The sequence below is a fragment of the Bombus terrestris genome, chromosome 4, assembly GCF_910591885.1.
Source record: "Bombus terrestris chromosome 4, iyBomTerr1.2, whole genome shotgun sequence".
Classification (NCBI taxonomy): domain Eukaryota; kingdom Metazoa; phylum Arthropoda; class Insecta; order Hymenoptera; family Apidae; genus Bombus; species Bombus terrestris.
Window position 1 is genome coordinate 2587663 of NC_063272.1, and position 16657 is coordinate 2604319.

General features: G+C 40.1%; 2 protein-coding genes across 3 annotated transcripts in view; one reads left to right on the forward strand and one right to left on the reverse strand.

Moving 5' to 3' along the window:
- Positions 1–16657, reverse strand: part of LOC125384914 — a 208049-nt gene that overhangs the window by 8107 nt on the left and 183285 nt on the right. The gene's annotated exons all lie outside the window — the stretch shown is intronic.
- LOC125384913 lies at positions 1416–3529 on the forward strand. 2 transcript variants are annotated; one of them, XM_048405076.1, is made up of 3 exons: positions 1416–1815; positions 2934–2994; positions 3269–3529. In XM_048405076.1, the coding sequence occupies exons 1-3, from the start codon at positions 1454–1456 to the stop codon at positions 3482–3484; spliced, it is 639 nt and encodes a 212-aa protein (XP_048261033.1). In that variant the 5' UTR covers positions 1416–1453; the 3' UTR covers positions 3485–3529. The 2 variants fall into 2 exon arrangements, 1 of the variants encoding a protein (XP_048261033.1); XR_007223769.1 differs by lacking the exon at positions 1416–1815 and adding an exon at positions 2646–2810.

Consider the following 16657-nt stretch of genomic DNA (forward strand, 5'->3'; position numbering starts at 1 on the left):
GCGGATAGGTGCACCTGTTTGCGTGCCACTTAAAATCGCGTGCGCACGAAACAGCTCGAGAATTATCCACGAATTCTACGAATTCGCAGATACTAATCGCTTACCAAAGCAATCCACCTTGAATGTCTTGCTATCAAAGAGGCGATTCAGTACTGGCAGCATTAGTTAATCGGTAGATACTTCACTGTCCTTTCAGACCATAAACCGTTGGAATCAATGAGAATCAAAGCAAGAACCGATGAAACTTTTGGAGACCTGATGCACTACTTATCGCAGTACGACTTCAAAGTCATCTACTCACCAGGAAAACACAACATAGAGGCAGTCGCACTATCCAGGAACCCCGTCTTAGAAAGTTTTGAGAACGAAGAAGAGGTTTTGAAAGTAGCGAATATTATAAAAAGCAAGATATAATCCGAGATCAGAAAGAAAACAGAGAAGATATTAAAAATACGAAAGACCTTATAAAAAAATCAGAGATTTTTTTTAAAAATATTAAAGGACGCCAACGTATATTCGTCTCACAAGAGTTTGGCGAGCATATCATAAAGACGGTGCATGATTTCTTTGGCCATGTTGGAAGGAATCACATATTGAAAAAAATCCGATCCTTTTATTATTTCAAAAATATGGACCGAATTGTCGACAAATTCTGCAAACAATGCGAAACTTGCATTAGGAATAAAAGCAGAACGAGAAGACCGATCGGGCTTATGTCGAGACTAGGACCAGCGAGGAAACCGTTTGAAATAATGTCATTCGATACGGTCCGAGGTTTTTCCAACAACAACTCACCAAAGAAGTATATGCATATACTCATAAATCACTTTTCAAGGGCTGTTTTTATGTCCACATCGAAAACACAACGCGCGGAAGATATCATAAAACTTATAAACTCGACAGGAGAAACTGACTCCATAAAAATTATCCTTGCAGACCGATACCCAACGATGACATCCAAGGAAATTCAAGAGTACGCGAGAGAGAAAAACATTAAATTATTTTTCACCTCGACAGACTGTCCATCCTCCAATGGACTAAACGAGAGGGTAAATCAAACATTAGTAAACAGAATGAGATGCAAGATCAATTCGAAAAAAAAGAAACTGGACAAAGATCGCAGAAAAAAGCGTAGAAGAATACAATCACACCAGACACAGTGTAACGGGATTTGCCCCAAATCACTTACTGTATGGGAAAATGATCGAAATCATCCCTAAGGGAATAACAGAGAAGAAGATAAACTTAAAAAGAGACAGAGAAGAAGCATTTAAAAACTCAGCAAGAAATTTCGAAATCAACAAACAAAAATACGGCAAAAAAAGACGAGAACACGAGTTTAAAATTGGTGATACGGTCTTCACCCACAACGGAAACAGAATGAATAGAAATAAGCTGGAAGAAATTAGGAAAGGATCTTTCAAAATTTTGAGAAAGATTTCAAACTCTATATATGAAGTGGATAACGGTAACCGGAGATCTGAAGGGAATTTCTTCAAACTGGCCCGGAAAAACGACCGAACAGAAAGGAAGTCGATCGAAGAGCTTCCGTTCCAACAGCTTCGACGTGTCGACATTGCACGGAGCTAAAAGTAAGCTTAGCGGATCCTCGAAAGCCGCTATTTCGACCTTTATGGCACCGTCGAATTGGTTCACGAAGAGACACCAACCGATGTCGAAGAAGCCGGAAGATTTGGTAACGCCCAGTTTAAGTCTCAAGTTGGATAAATCGAAGGTAGTGAAGGCGGTGAAGTCGTATGGGACAAACACAAAGTCGTATGGGACAACACTAGTGGAACCAAAGTGGACGCTCAGGTAAGTTGTATTTCTCGTTACGATATCGTTTCTTGTTTAAGAGCCATCGTAGGTGAAAGGGGGAATGAAAAAGAAAATCGTAAATCGTAAAATCTCTTCCAGAGAATGCACTTTATCGTAAAAATTAATAAAGTCAACAACAACGTGAAATTAAATAATTCTTGTTTGATATTCTGTATTATCGATATAGGTGAAACGTGGAGAAGATAATTTGCAATCATTGCGGACAATATCGCAGTGACATTATTATCAATCGGCAATATTAAAGATAAAATTCATATGGGATGAAAACAGAGCGTCAAAAGTGGTTATTTTCCGATCTTCTTGCGAAGGGAAAAATGTTTAAGAACGGCTCTCAGCAAGGAATAAAAAATGTTATTACAGTTCCATTTTCGTGTTCGTTTTTTTTCTACATGATCCATGTGAAATAATTCTTCAGATGCTCTGCTGGTAAATGAATCGACGATTGTAATAGAGGAAATATGAAGTACAGCGAGATCGTTGTTGATTATTGTTCTACACCGATATCGACAAAATAATTCTTCGACAACTCTATTGATAAATCAATTGTAGTTTGAAATCAAACGAATCTGAAGTACCATTAGTTTGTTGCTACGAGAACAATAGCCACCAACGATCTCGCAGTAATTCTGATTCGTTCGATTTTAAACTTCAATTGTTTTACCGTGTAGCGCGTAAGTTTGACCTCTGCTTAATTTTTTCATCTCTACACTCATCTTTTTCAACTTCCATGTCACATTTCGTATAAATGCTAATAATTCTTTGTTTTTTTTTTTTTTTTGATAAATTCTCTTAAACGTCGCACAAGAATTTTTCGTTCGCGAGGAGGTGCAAAAATGGCCACTTTTTGACTTAAGTCAAAATTTGCAAATTTGGGGTTAGCCCCAACTTAACCACACTTTTAATCCAACATGAATTTTATTTTAATATTACTGATCTCTGATGGTGGATCTGCGATACTGTACTTAATGATTGTAAACTATCTTATCCACTTCTCATCTATATTAATAATATAGGAATATTAAATATTATTAGGAATATTAGGAATATTAAATAACAGTTAAATACTGAAATATATGTTATTTGATTTGTTTTAGAACGAAGCTCATTCTCTGGAGTGAAACTTTTAGTTTCTCTTTCTTACGCGATAAAGGAGAGGTGCAAGGATTTAAATATTTATAACATTATGACCTTTATTCTTTAAGCATGAAAATATTTTAAATACAAGCATATAAATATTACATATAAATATTTCTATTTACATATACATCAAGTAAATTTATATATACATTTTCATCTTGGTAAAAAGAACGTGTAAATTATCGTATTTACTATTACGTATTTTAACGCGAAATCTCGTTTCATAAAAATTTTCATTCAAATACGTAAACACATAATATTCATAAATTTATAAGAACAATTTTGTCCGTAGGTATTTGGTAGCGCAATTGAGAAGATGTTAACGGCGCAAAAGGGAAACGATACGGGGGCTTCCGGGTCGAGCGGAAAGCCCTCGGTATCTCCGAACAAACCAATGTCAGGCAAAGTGACAAATTGGTTTTCAAATACCAAGAATCAAAATCGGAATCAGACGGAATCCAGCGAACCGTCTCTCTGTTCTTCCCTAAAGGACCTATTCAACAATTAATGGGGAAGAACAAATGCTAATAAATGTTAAGTGTCTCTAGTTTAATTAACACTTCTTTATCTTTATCTTTATTAACACTTATTTATTTAAGAATTTATTCAGAGATTAACACGACCTAATAGATGACTGACAATCTGGTGTAATTCAAATTAACGAGCTATACTTTCCTTGTACTTTCTTATTGCTATACCTCTACAATATTCTTTTATCGTATCTGTCGATTTTAATCTCACACAAATATCTAATAAATGTGTATACAGTAGTTGACGAAAATATTAGATAGAAGATTTCTGCGAATATATATTATGTTTGTTAGTGTTTTTCTTCACTTCACTTCAATGTAACGAGACGTGTCTATCATGATTACACCGGTAAAAATTGAGACTAATTTGGAAATATATATATGGAAACTAGAAGATGCTTATTCCAGACGTACACATAGCAAAAAACTAATGTACAATGTAAAGAGTATTTTTAAACATATGATTGATTAGGGATAAAAATGCTCCTACTAAAAATATTGTGACTTATTTATACAATACATAATTAACTGTCCAAATACCGATGGTAATCAATAAGCATCTTATAATTCCTATTTACATTCGTTTCAAAAGTTTCTTTCGTTTCATAAGGAAATAATAGATGCACGACACTTTTTGTTTTATATTATTTTATCGATTTATGTATGATCTATTTTGTAGTAATAGAACAAAACGAAAGAAACTTTTTAGACAGCCTAATGCATCTTGAAATTCATGAAAAACTTCAACAAAATATTCATGGAAAGTTTCTGTAAGCGTCCGAGTACTTTCGTGAGCCGTTATATGTATAATAATTCGTCACAATGTTAGTGATAGCTTGGAAAGTGAACTATTTTTATTATACATCTTTTTACTTTCCATATTACGCTCATAGATACTCTAAAACGCCGCGATACTAACTCTTATCTATCATGTTTACGAATGCCTATAATTTGTGAAACCGCTTCTGATTTTACGGAAATTTTGCAGTTGCTTGATGAATGAAACAGATTTGTTAAGAGAATCACATGTTATAGATACCTGAACTGTGATTTATTTAATATATCTTTTCTGATTTGTTATCCTGCAACATTTCCATGTTTTACGAAGCTTTAAATTAAATTTCACAAGTTTATTTTCCTTAAGCTAAAGACGATGCTGGTGAAATATTTATTTCTGAAGTAAAAAGTAAAAATATAGCTTACATATTGCTTGTATTTAATCATGTATTACGATTAATCCTGTTGCGATACTCGTATATTTCAGTTAGGCTCTGGTTTTAGTAAAGAAGAAAGATTTATAATATCTTAAGAGGATGTTTAGCATGAAATCATGCTAATAAGAAGTTTTTCCTGTTTTTCTTCAGGCTTAAAATATTTTTTAATGTTGTGAAAAAATTGGGTTGAAAATGAATAAAAGGGTGCAACAGGGTATTTAAACAAACTAATATCTCTTATATGAATAAGTCGAGTGATATGCTGTAAATTATTTTCACAAAAAGACACCCATTTTTATTATTGTTTTCTAAACAAAATTCAATATGATTTGTTATACCTGTAATAGGAAGTTTCTTTAACTAACATTTAGTTATCGATCCTATTTTTATTGAAGTTTAACAATACTGTTCAATGTTAATAATTATTAATTTATAAGTGAAGGGTAATTCCAACGAAGAAAGATATCATTTGCAAACAAATAGTTTCAGATAAAATCAGCATTGGTACTGTAAATTTAAGATATTATAAATCTAATATGTATTGTATCGCAAAGCGGGATTCATGATGAAAAATTAAATATAAAAGTCCATGAAATTTCGCAAATTTAAACATCTCAGTTGATACAGCTTTAATAAATGTGGACAAAAGTTTAGTCTATCTCTATATTTAAATAACGCATGATATTTAATTCTACAGTATAATTAAACAAAGATTCGAAGCTGAAAATTTCGAAATATAATTGAACAATATATCGTACAATAAATGTTATATGATGTTCTGTAAAGGAGAATTGCATTTTTATGAAGAGAATCAAAGATAAAAGAGACTTTTGTTGAACGATACGACCGTTTCGAAATTCCATTTTGATCTTGTGTATGTATAGTGTATCTCGTACAAAAGATATTAGAACAAGCGTCCAGTCATAATGTGAAATATTAATCAAAATTTCTAATCTCGAGTGTTTCAAGCCCCAGAACTCATCTTAATAAATATAAGAAGGACAGATTAAATTCAATTTGATTTTTCTAATTTTCTCGTTAATAATTAAATATGAGCATCAATCAATCAATAGTTCATAATGCACGGTATAATGCGTGTATAACATTCATCTGATTTCAATTAACTTACGTTTAAGCAAAATAATTATTCGAACTAGTTTATCATTCACATTATTACACATTTTAATTGTATATATATCTAGTACAACATAGAAAGGATGTTTTAGGATTATGAGTATTCCTTTAATTTTTAAGAAGAACAATAAGTATGCATAGTATTTCTTTTATCTCATATTCTAATTTCACCACATTGAATTTTCTAAAGAAAGATGATCTATTTATTTTAGATAACGCAAATCCTTTATTTTGGATATGCAAAGTCAAATATATTTTTGTCAATAAAGACACAAAAAATCTTAGATGTCTAAATGTCAGCTTTAAGAACAGTAGACTTGCCTGCCTTCAAACTTAAATGTCCTTTCCAGTAGTAAAACTTAAATAACATTAACAACGGCAGTAATATTTACGCCTACAGATGGAGGATATTAGACTTCGATTAAAATACAAGTAGCTCAATAAATATGTGTCTAAGTACGATGGTTAAAGAATAACGATTCGTCATTCTTTATTCCAGCGCTTAATGCTATCCTTCTTTCAACAAATACAATCCTAGAACAATGCCGCTGAAGAGAAATGTTATGCGTGAATTTATTTGCCTTTGCGGGACGAAGGTTTATTAAATTATTAAATGAAAATATTAAATGAAAATGAATATGTATAATTGTGTGTATAAAAATTGATATATGTATGTATGTATAAAATATATATATGTATGTATATATATATGTCAGGTTGGCGTTAAGATTAGAGTTAGATTTAAGGGCGTGAAACGAATCCCTATTGGCGCTAGACGTGATCGTTATGCAATAGAGGAGATATTTACTAGTGCAAATATGACTATGATGGAATTGGACAAGTAATCGCGATAATTAGATACTCGAGAAGCAAATGACAATGATCCTAGGCTCAATAACGAATCCGCGGTCAACGGGATGACGAACTTTACCCTTCGTTAGCGTCTAAGTTACACTGTATGTTAGAGCAAGGGGCAATTATTACGTATACGAAAGACAGGTCGATTGCCGATGAGATCGCACTAGAGAGAGTGGCTCTCCGTCGCGGTGACGCTGTCGAAGAAATCTATGATGGGTGTGCCTAAGGGCACGAGATCTCGGAGTCGTCATCGACTCCAGTCGGAGGTTCGGTGCGCATATCGAGATGGTGTGTAATAGAACCGACAAGTTAATAGGAACCCTTAGGGGAATTCTACCCAACATCAACGGGCCGCCCAGCTTGGCTCGTAGGCTCTACTACAATGTGTGGAAGTCCATCGTAACTTACGGAGCACCGGTGTGGGCTAGAGCAGCGAATACCGATAAGAACAGGAAAAAGCTGAAACGAGCACAACGAACGGCCCTGTGCATAACAACGACGGCATACCGTACCGTCTCCCACGCGGCACTTTGCGTGTTGACCGGGAATCTCCCGATTTACATAAAGATAAAGATGCTCGGAGAGACCTACGAGAGGAACAAGATCCATGGGTCCAGGATTGGCACGGATGACGGCTGCAAGCTGAAGGAGGAACTGGAGGCGATTCGCAAGAAGGCCCAAGAGGACTGGCAGAAGGAGTGGAACAACTACAAAAAAGAAAATATCACAAAGAAGCCAATACCGAGTGCGCTGCTATTTACCTAAAAGAAGATGGACATCGATCACCACACCATGCAGCTGCTAACCGGGCATGGGAGCTTCGGTGTCTATAGGAAATGGATTGGCAGGGACAGCGACAGCAACTGTCTCGACTGTGGAGACCCGAACGACGATGCAGAGCACGCCCTCTTCGCGTGCCCGAAGTGGACGGACAGAAGGATCGAGCTGGAGAACGCTCTGGGCGGGAAGATAGACGTGGGCAATCTGATCGCCACGGTTACCGCCAAGGACGAGAGCTGGAATATATTCAGGCAATTCTGCAAGACCGTCATGTGTCACAGGAGGATGACAGCGAGGGCCTGGGAAGAGGCAAGGAGGAGAACGAGCGAAACAACAACTACGCGGAGCAATGAGGGCAAGAACACGAAACAACGAAAAACCGCAGAAGGAGACCAGTCCAGTATTCTGAACTGGCTAAGAGGACGACATGAGCAGTAACTGCCCGAAGAAGTAGATACAACGGGGCACGAAAGGACAACCCTGATGACTGCCGACAGGTTTTACCGGGGTTGTCTGCCCTCTAAGCGGAGGAAGAAGGAGGAGGGGTTTTTAGTGGGTATGGCAACGACAACCGACCGACTCCCACATAACCCATTGATGCGGGTCACTGGGCATGCGTAATAGCATTTTCCCCTCCCCACGCAAAAAAAAGGGCACGAGATCATCGAATTCGCGGAGAAAAGTCTCCGTTCGAAGGGTGAGGGAAATTGACGTTGCTGTTAATTGGTCAATTTCCATGTTGATGGTTAGAGAAAGATATTAGCTGTCCTTGGGAAAAGTTGCTAGCGGGAAGCGTCGTTCGTGGAAGGATAGATTTCTCTTATCTTCCAGTAGTTGGGGCACAGGCTATTTGTCTATTTGAAAGATTTTGTATAATTGAAACTTAATATTCGTAGCCGGTCCTCGCCCAGCTAAACATATACTGTGAAGATGCGTTGGCATCTGGCAATCATCTTACCCGAAGGACAAAGTCTGCGTGTGGCGAGCCACGGGGCAGAAACCATTGAAACGTTTACCGTCGTGCCCTGTCCCAAGTATTTCTTTTAAGAAGAGCTATAGAATTACTTCATGCCTTTGTTAGACAAAACGTTCATCCCTTTGACCGCGGCTACGTTCGGCGACTTATTGTCGCCTCGAGCCCGAGCTCATTATCATAAATCTCAAATAAATACAGTCGGATCGAATGACAACAGTTTCTTAATACGGCTATGGTGAAATCTAAATTTCAATACTAGGTGTCTTCCCAAAGTTCCAAAGGGAACGTTCCGGTGTTCTTTCATCTCCGACATATATATATTATTATAATGACTTATTTTAATAATGACTTAATTTGTATAGTAAAAACAGCTAAAATCTCATGTAAGATTGTTGGGATGTTATGTGATATTTCTGTTGCATCATTGATTATCGTTATACTTTGAAAAATAATTAAGGAAGCGAACAATGCGTGGACGATTATGGCAGTTTTATTAATAAACGAACGTTTAGTAGAGAATATGGATTTATTTATAAGTAAATGTTTCATTAAATGTAACTGTTACGTGCAGAATAATATGTTGTTACATGTATGAACTAAAATTGATGTAATACTCATATTGTATTTATGGTTTCAAAGAATTAATAAAATCTGCTGAGATTCAAACGTATACTCTCCCTTTTATTCTATGAGAATTAAACATTTAGAAGATTTTATGAAAATGCACTAAAAAACAATCAGAAGCATCTGTTTCTCCTCTTTTTTTTTAAATATGTTGATTGCCACGCGATTTTTATACTTATTTTGACTTGGATAGATAGATTAAAGCGTACCATACCAAGACATTTCATTCTTGCAAAATATTCTAGTCTATTTGCGTACGTGCTCATAATCTTGGCTGATAACCGCCATTCGCTATATACATCGTTGGTATTGACGTCAAAGGATTAACACAGACAAATACACAATCCATACAATCCGATTTGATTGATTTTAGATCTTGCATCAAACAGATCTCTATATAAACAGATAATTTCTGATTCTAAACATTTGTATTACGTTCATCTAATTATTAGGATATTAGATATATTATAAAGCAAGATATTATGTATTAAATAATCTGCCTCTTCTTCCGCTTTGAAATCCTCTACAAACGCCTTTTATAGTCGTTCAACTTTTCAGCTCACAGAAAAGAACATTACGCGTATTCCTAGCAATCGCCCAAAGACTCGAACGTGTGCTTCGATAAAGCTCGCTTAACTTTCATCGACACATCGATAACTTTGCGTTCCAAGATGTTATTACGCCCTAGAATCCCTAACATAATTTTAGAACCAGAATTTCTGTGCAAAACAATTCCATCGCTTTGTCACGCTTAACGGCTCATTCATCGAAACATGTATCATTTTTTTTTTATTTATTTATTAGAATATTTACAATCAATTCTCGTTGAGAATTTTCAGTAACTTAGTTTGGCGTGATACAATGACATGGATTATAATAGTTTTATATTGTTGGTTCTAGTAGAAACTAAGGATTTAATCTAGTGGGTATTTTCTTTTTAGTCTGCGGATCTGGTCCGTCGTGTCCAGTAGTTGGGTGACTAGTGGGTTGTGGTGGTTGTTGACTCTTGTGTTATATCTGCTTCTGGACTTGTGTATTTCATCTTTGACTGTAGGTATCTTGAGGTCACGGTGGATTGTTTCGTTGGTAACATACCAGGGTGCATTTAATAGGGATCTTAGCGTTTTCGATTGGAAGCGTTGGAGTATTTCAATGTTGGAGTTACTTGCTGTTCCCCATAGTTGGATTCCGTAGGTCCAGACAGGTTTTATTACGGCCTTGTAGAGGGTTATTTTGTTCTGTATGTTTAGTTTGGAGCGTCAGCCCGTGAGCCAACAGAATTTTCTTAGTTTTTCCTTTAGTTGCTTTGTTTTTTCCGAGATATGTTTTTTCCAAGTTAGCCTTCTGTCCAGGGTCATGCCCAGGTATCTTACGGAGTCCTTGCTTGGGATTATTGTGTTGTTAATGGTGACCTGGGGGCAGGTTTGTTTTCGGAGCGTGAAGGTTATATGGGAGGATTTTTTTCGTTTATTTTAAAACCCCATTTTTGGAACCACTTTTCCATGGCGTCGAGACTTGGCTGGAGAGTGGATGAGGCAATTGCCGGGTCTGCGTGGGTAGCTAATAGTGCTGTGTCGTCGGCAAATGTTGCTATTGTTACCTCGTTTGATATGGGTAAGTCGGCAGTGTAGATGGAGAATAGTAGGGGTCCGAGGACACTACCTTGCGGTATGCCGGATTCTATTGGGAATGTTGCGGAAGTGGCATCTAGACATTTAACTATGAATTGTCTGTTGGTTAGGTAGGATTTTAGGATGGAGTAGTATGGGTGGGGTAGGATTTTTTTAAGCTTGTAGAGTAGCCCTTCATGCCATACTTTATCGAATGCCTGTTGGATGTCTAGGAATACCGCTGAGCAGTATTTTTTCTTTTCAAGGGTTTGGCTGATCATGTGGGTTATGCGGTGGATTTGCTCTACTGTTGAGTGTTGTTTTCGGAAGCCGAATTGGTGATCTGGGAGTGTTTTCAATTCTTCTAGGAGTGGAAGGGGACGATTCGTGAGCATTCTCTCGAATAGTTTAGACAGGGTAGGTAAAAGACTGATTGTGCGATAGGAGCTGGTTTCATATATTGGTTTACCGGGTTTGGGGATGAGGGTGATTAGTGAGATTTTCCACGCCTTAGGAAAGTGTTCAAGGCGGAGGATGGCGTTAAAGATTGATGCGATGAGTGCAATCCCTTTTATGGGAAGTTCCTTGATTGCTTTATTTCCTATTAGGTCGTGACCTGCTGCTTTCTTGGGGTTTAGGCGACTGATTGCTTCTATGATCTCTGCAGAAGTGAAGGGTTGAATAGCAGGGGATATTTGGAAGGGAGTATGCAGGTATTCGGTGACGTCCGCTGCAGCTATGGAGGAATGGGGTTGGAATACTTCAGTCAAGTGTTTGGCAAATAGGTTGGCTTTTTCTATAGGGCTACGCGCCCATCCGCCTTGCGGGCGACGGATTGGAGGTATTATTTGTGGGAGACGCGTGAGTTTCCTGGAGGCTTTCCATAGTGAGTAGTTAGAGTCGGCTGTGGGGGACAGGCTGGCGAGATATTTGTGAAAACGGTCATTATTCTAGTTTTTTATGGTTTTGGATAGTTTTCTAGTTGCGTTGTTTAGTTTGCGTTTGTCCTCCGGTGTTCTATGGGTCTGCCATATCCTTTGTAGCGGCACTCGACAAGCCAAATACCAATTGTTACGGTTTGCCGATCATCTTTCAAATGAAGCATTCAAGTAAACTTTAATTTGTGGCGGCATCGACCACGGAACTTTCCAACGGCTTCGCGATACAAAGAGCTATGCCGTCAAAGCGCAATACCGACGTGCCCAATCTACCATCGATATCTCTATATTTCTTTCGCCGAATTCTCAGAAGAACGCATATGCGGCGACCGCCGCGGTACATCTAATAAACACACGTGTAGTAGGGATATCGAGGGGCGACAAAGGAAAGACTCCGTGGTTTCGAACAGACAGTCTATCTCAAGCTGCGAAGTACGACAGGTCTCGCTATAAGCAAACCATTAACCAAATCTTGATCGTTACATTTCTGTTCTATTCTATCGCGAGTCGCGAGGCAAGTTGGAAGACGCCGATCTGAATTGTCCGCCCGCAATCGTACGTGATAGCGAATCGGAGTCCCTCGACATCTGTGCATCATCTCGACTCGAACCACCGCGTAAAGTATCGCGCCGAGCTTGAACTTGTAATCTCTAACCGATATCTGTACCGTGCTTTCGGCGCGCTAATGTATACCACAGACATAAGCAAATAAATTGTTATTGTTAACGACACGAGTGATTCTTCTAGACCTATCACGCCCATCACCTCACCTTCTTAGTCTACGTTTTTCTGCTATTTTTTTTAATATGTACTGGGAGTATTCGTGATTGCTGATGGACGTTATTGCCGGTGTGGAGAAGCGGATAGCGCTTATTATGCTCGTGTTTAGGTATTCCGTGGCTGCTTCGATTTCTTCATTGGTTTTTAGTGAAGTTGAGGCTGAAGTTGTGTGTGTGAAGATTTCTCTAAAGAGCTGCCAGTTGGTGTGTTGGTTATGAATGGAGCCATTAGGTGTATTCTCGATGATAGTTGAACTGACTGTTACTATCACGGGGAATGATCAGAGGAGAGATCAGCCGAGGAATTGATTTGGACGTGTCTTGACGAGATATTTTTAGTTATGAGGAAATCAAAGAGATCGGGTCTTTCTGGAATGGTGGAAGTTCGTAGTGCTTAATGTTTGATTTGATTATGATTCCGGTGCCGCCGTGGGCCTTTCCGCTGGTGTGTTGGGTATGGTAGAACTTGTATCCGTTTATGTTCAGGTAGTTTTTGTCGGTGAAGTGGGTTTCAGATATGAGCATTATATCGATTAGCTGGTGTTTTAGGAAGAGTTCTAGCTCAAGTTTGCGTTGCGCTAGACCGTTGGCATTCCACAGAGCTATGCGTCTTGGTTTTATTTTGTGTCGGGGCGTATTCATTTATCCATGATTAGTGTTAATAGCGATAGCAAATTGTTTATTTGCTCTGATTGTTTCTCTATTAGCTTTTCAAGTCTAGAGACGTTGTCTGTATTAGGTGAGGTGGGGGCACTATTTTGGGGAGGATCCCTGTGGCTATTTGGTGTATTTTGAATGCCTTGTACCGCTTGGGCATAGGAGTTTGAGGGAGTGGTGAGTTTGATAGGGCTGGGTGTTTGGCTGGTTGGGGGGATTGGGGTAAACGTGAATTTCGGCGAGCTGGGTAATTTACCTCTTTTGTTCTAAGTTTGGGATACTTGTTTGAGTACAGGGTTTTGTTGGCTGAGCAGCCTTTGTAGTTGGCGGGATGGTCACCTTGACAGTGGATGCACTTCGCTGGGGTTTCCGGTGATTTCCTGCATTGATCGGTGGGGTGTGTTCCTGCACATTTGACGCAGCGGAAGGTATGGTTGCAGTATTTCTGCGTGTGCCCGTATCTTTGGCACCTTTTGCATTGCACTATCTCCTTTTTGATTTGCGGTGGTTCGAATTTTACGATGGCGTTCATTAGGCGGCTGGTGTTGTATATTTCCTTGTTGTTGGGTTTCTGTTTTAGGTCAATAAAGAAGAGGGATAACGGGTCTTTCGTGACTCTATGCCTTATGTTGCTGACATTTATGACTTCATGGCCGAGTTTAGATAATTCGGATTTTAGGTCGTCGATGTCTGCGGAGTGGTGGATGTTTCGTAGCACCACCCGAAAAGGTCTTTCTTCTTTGAGTTGGTAGGTGTGGAAGTTGGCGTTCAGGGCCCTAAGTGTTTTGGTGAGTTTCCTGTAGGCTTCTGGATTTGTCGGCAGGATTTTGACTTGGTTGTTGGTAATCTTCAGGTTGTAGTCCTCCTTGGAGATATCTCTCTCTCTAAGGACTTGATCATTGTCTGGATGTCGATGACATCATTAACAAATATTGGTGGGGGAGGGGGGCTTCTCTGTGCTTGTTGGTTTGGTGGCGGGCCTGCGATTTCTATGGCGTCGTTTGAGGATTCTAGTATTGCGAACCTGTTGTGGGTGTTGAATTGTGTTGTTTGCTGTTGGTTTGAGTTTGTATTTGGTGATTCAATTTTACGTTTTTTCGCCTTATTGGCGTCGTTGGCGCGTGGGGATCTGCTGCACTTCTGCCACGGGGGGAGTAGTGCGGGGTAGTTGTAAGTTTGTGTGGGCGAGCCTGGTGGTGATAGCTGGGCCATCATCGAGCTAGCTATTTCAATATAAATAACTAGTCGTGAGGCTATGAGGCAAGGTTCGGGTAGGGATTAGGTGCGTAGGCTTTTCTTCTCTCTGGCGGATAGGAAACACTTGGGAGGATAGGAGCACGTTGTGTTCACTTTCGACGGTTGGGTGACACGTGTTGCTTTCGAACTTCACTGGGCACTAGAGACACGTCTGCACGCTTCGGCACTCAACAGCGAACTGTTCTCTAATTCAGTGAAATCGTTATTTCCTATGCCGATTTTTGTTGTATTTTTGAGAATTTTGTAAAGTTTTCTGATCCAAAGTGTCTCGTCGTATTCTCCTAAATCGTTGGTAATTTGTAAAATGTTTGATCATTCGGTTTAATTTCTAAGAGTTTCGGGTTTTCGTTGTTGTTTTTCCATTCGTTGAATGAATTAATGTGGTCAATTAATAGGTCGAGATTAACTATTTCGTTGCGAGTTACCGCGTGAACCCTAGATAAGGCGTCTGCAGCTGTATTATCTTTACCCTTTGTGTATTCGATTTCATAGTTGTATTCTTCGAGTCTAAGTCTCCAACGAATCAGTCGACTAGAGGGGTCTTTGCAATTGTGTAGCCACTTAAGGGCTTGGTGGTCGGTTCGAATAATGAAGCGTCGTCCTAACAAGTATTGCCTAAGTCTTTTCACGGCCCATACGATGGCCAAGAGTTCCTTTTCTGTCGTGGTATAGTTTCGTTCGGGTGGGTTTAGTGTCCTTGAAATGTAACAGCAAGGATGACCGTCTTGTGACAGAATTGCTCCTAGTCCTTCGTTACTTGCGTCGGTGGTTAGGGTAAAGGTTTTGTTAAAGTCCGGATAAGCTAGTATTGGGGAATTACAGAGTTTGTCCTTTAAAGTATCAAAGCTAGTCTGGTGTTAGTCAGTCCAATGGAATGGTGTGTCCTTTTTTGTTAAGTCTGTTCCTCCCGACGGAACATGTGATGGCCAGCTCATCCGCGAAGGAGGTTGCTCTGACCATTGGCATGTTGTCGTGTCTCTCGAGCAACCGGTCGTCTACCAAGTTCCACAGGAATGGTCCGAGGATGGATACCTGCGGAACTCCCGCCGCCACCTCGTGCTCCACCGTGCCGTGCTGGTTGCTCACGATGATTCTCCTTCCGGATAGGTAACTGCCGATTAGCCTTTTCACCTTCCATGGCAGCTTCCTCTTGTCAAATTCCTCGTATATGCTCTTCCAGCTGAGCGAACTGAAGGCATTGCTAATATCCACGGTGATCATCACGCAAATTACCTGCTTCTGTTTGCAGATGTTGGCAAACTTCATGACCTGCGTGATGGCATCTGCCGTACTCCTCTTCTTTCTGAAGCCATGTTGCCTCCGATGGAACGGGTCCATTCCGATGCATCTCTCGATGATCTTCTTAAAGCATTTTTCCCAGATCTTGCTCATGGTTGGGAGTATGCTTATCGGCCGGTACGCGTTAGGGAGACTGGTTTCATTATCAGTATTACTCTGGCCGTCTTCCAGCAGTCTGGGATCCTTCCTGATTCGGTGATGCCGTTGAACGCCCTTGTCACGAGCTCGCTCCTGCGACTCGCTATCAGCTTCGCGATCTCGCCCGGCACGCCATCGACTCCTGCAGCCGTCTTGGTGTTCATTTTTCCGGCGGCATCGACGACATCGCCTTCGCCGATGGCGACGCTGAGGCTCATATCTCCTTCTTCTTCGGTCTCTGCCTCTTCGCGGCCCTCATAATGGGGGGGTCCGTGTCCCAAGGTGAATAGCCTCTGTAGGACTGCCTTCATCATGTCGATCGGCATGTCGTTGGTTGGTCCCTTGCTTTTACATTTCTTCATGACCGTGCGATAGGGTTTGCCCCAAGGGTCGCTCTCCAGTATCTTGCAGTATTCTGCCCAAGCTGTTTTTTTGCTGCGGGCGATCTCCTTTTTTAACTGCCTTCGGATCTCCTTGTAGGCGTTGACGAGGGGCTCCGTGTTGCCGGAATTCTTCTTCCTTTCTCTCGTCACCTTCCTGAGCGCTTTGTGCGTCTGCGCTCTCAGTTCCGCCATCATCGGGTTCCACCAGTAGTTCGCGTACTTGCAGCTCGCCGCACAGTTCGATTTCCTTAGCATTCCTTCGCACGTACCTTCGATGCTCTTTTGCAAGGGCTCGGCCCCATCCTCTCCGATAGCCGCGTTGAGGTCCTCCTTCTTCAGTGTGTCGTCGAATCTGCTCAGGAACTCCTCCGGCGACATGTCCTTCGTCACGTACCTGTAGAACTTCGATACGGTTCGGGTCTTCCTCGCCTTAAACCTGTGGAGCACGTACAGATGGTCCGAGGCCGAGTATTTGTCCAAGACCGCGCTTCCGGCGTGTATCTC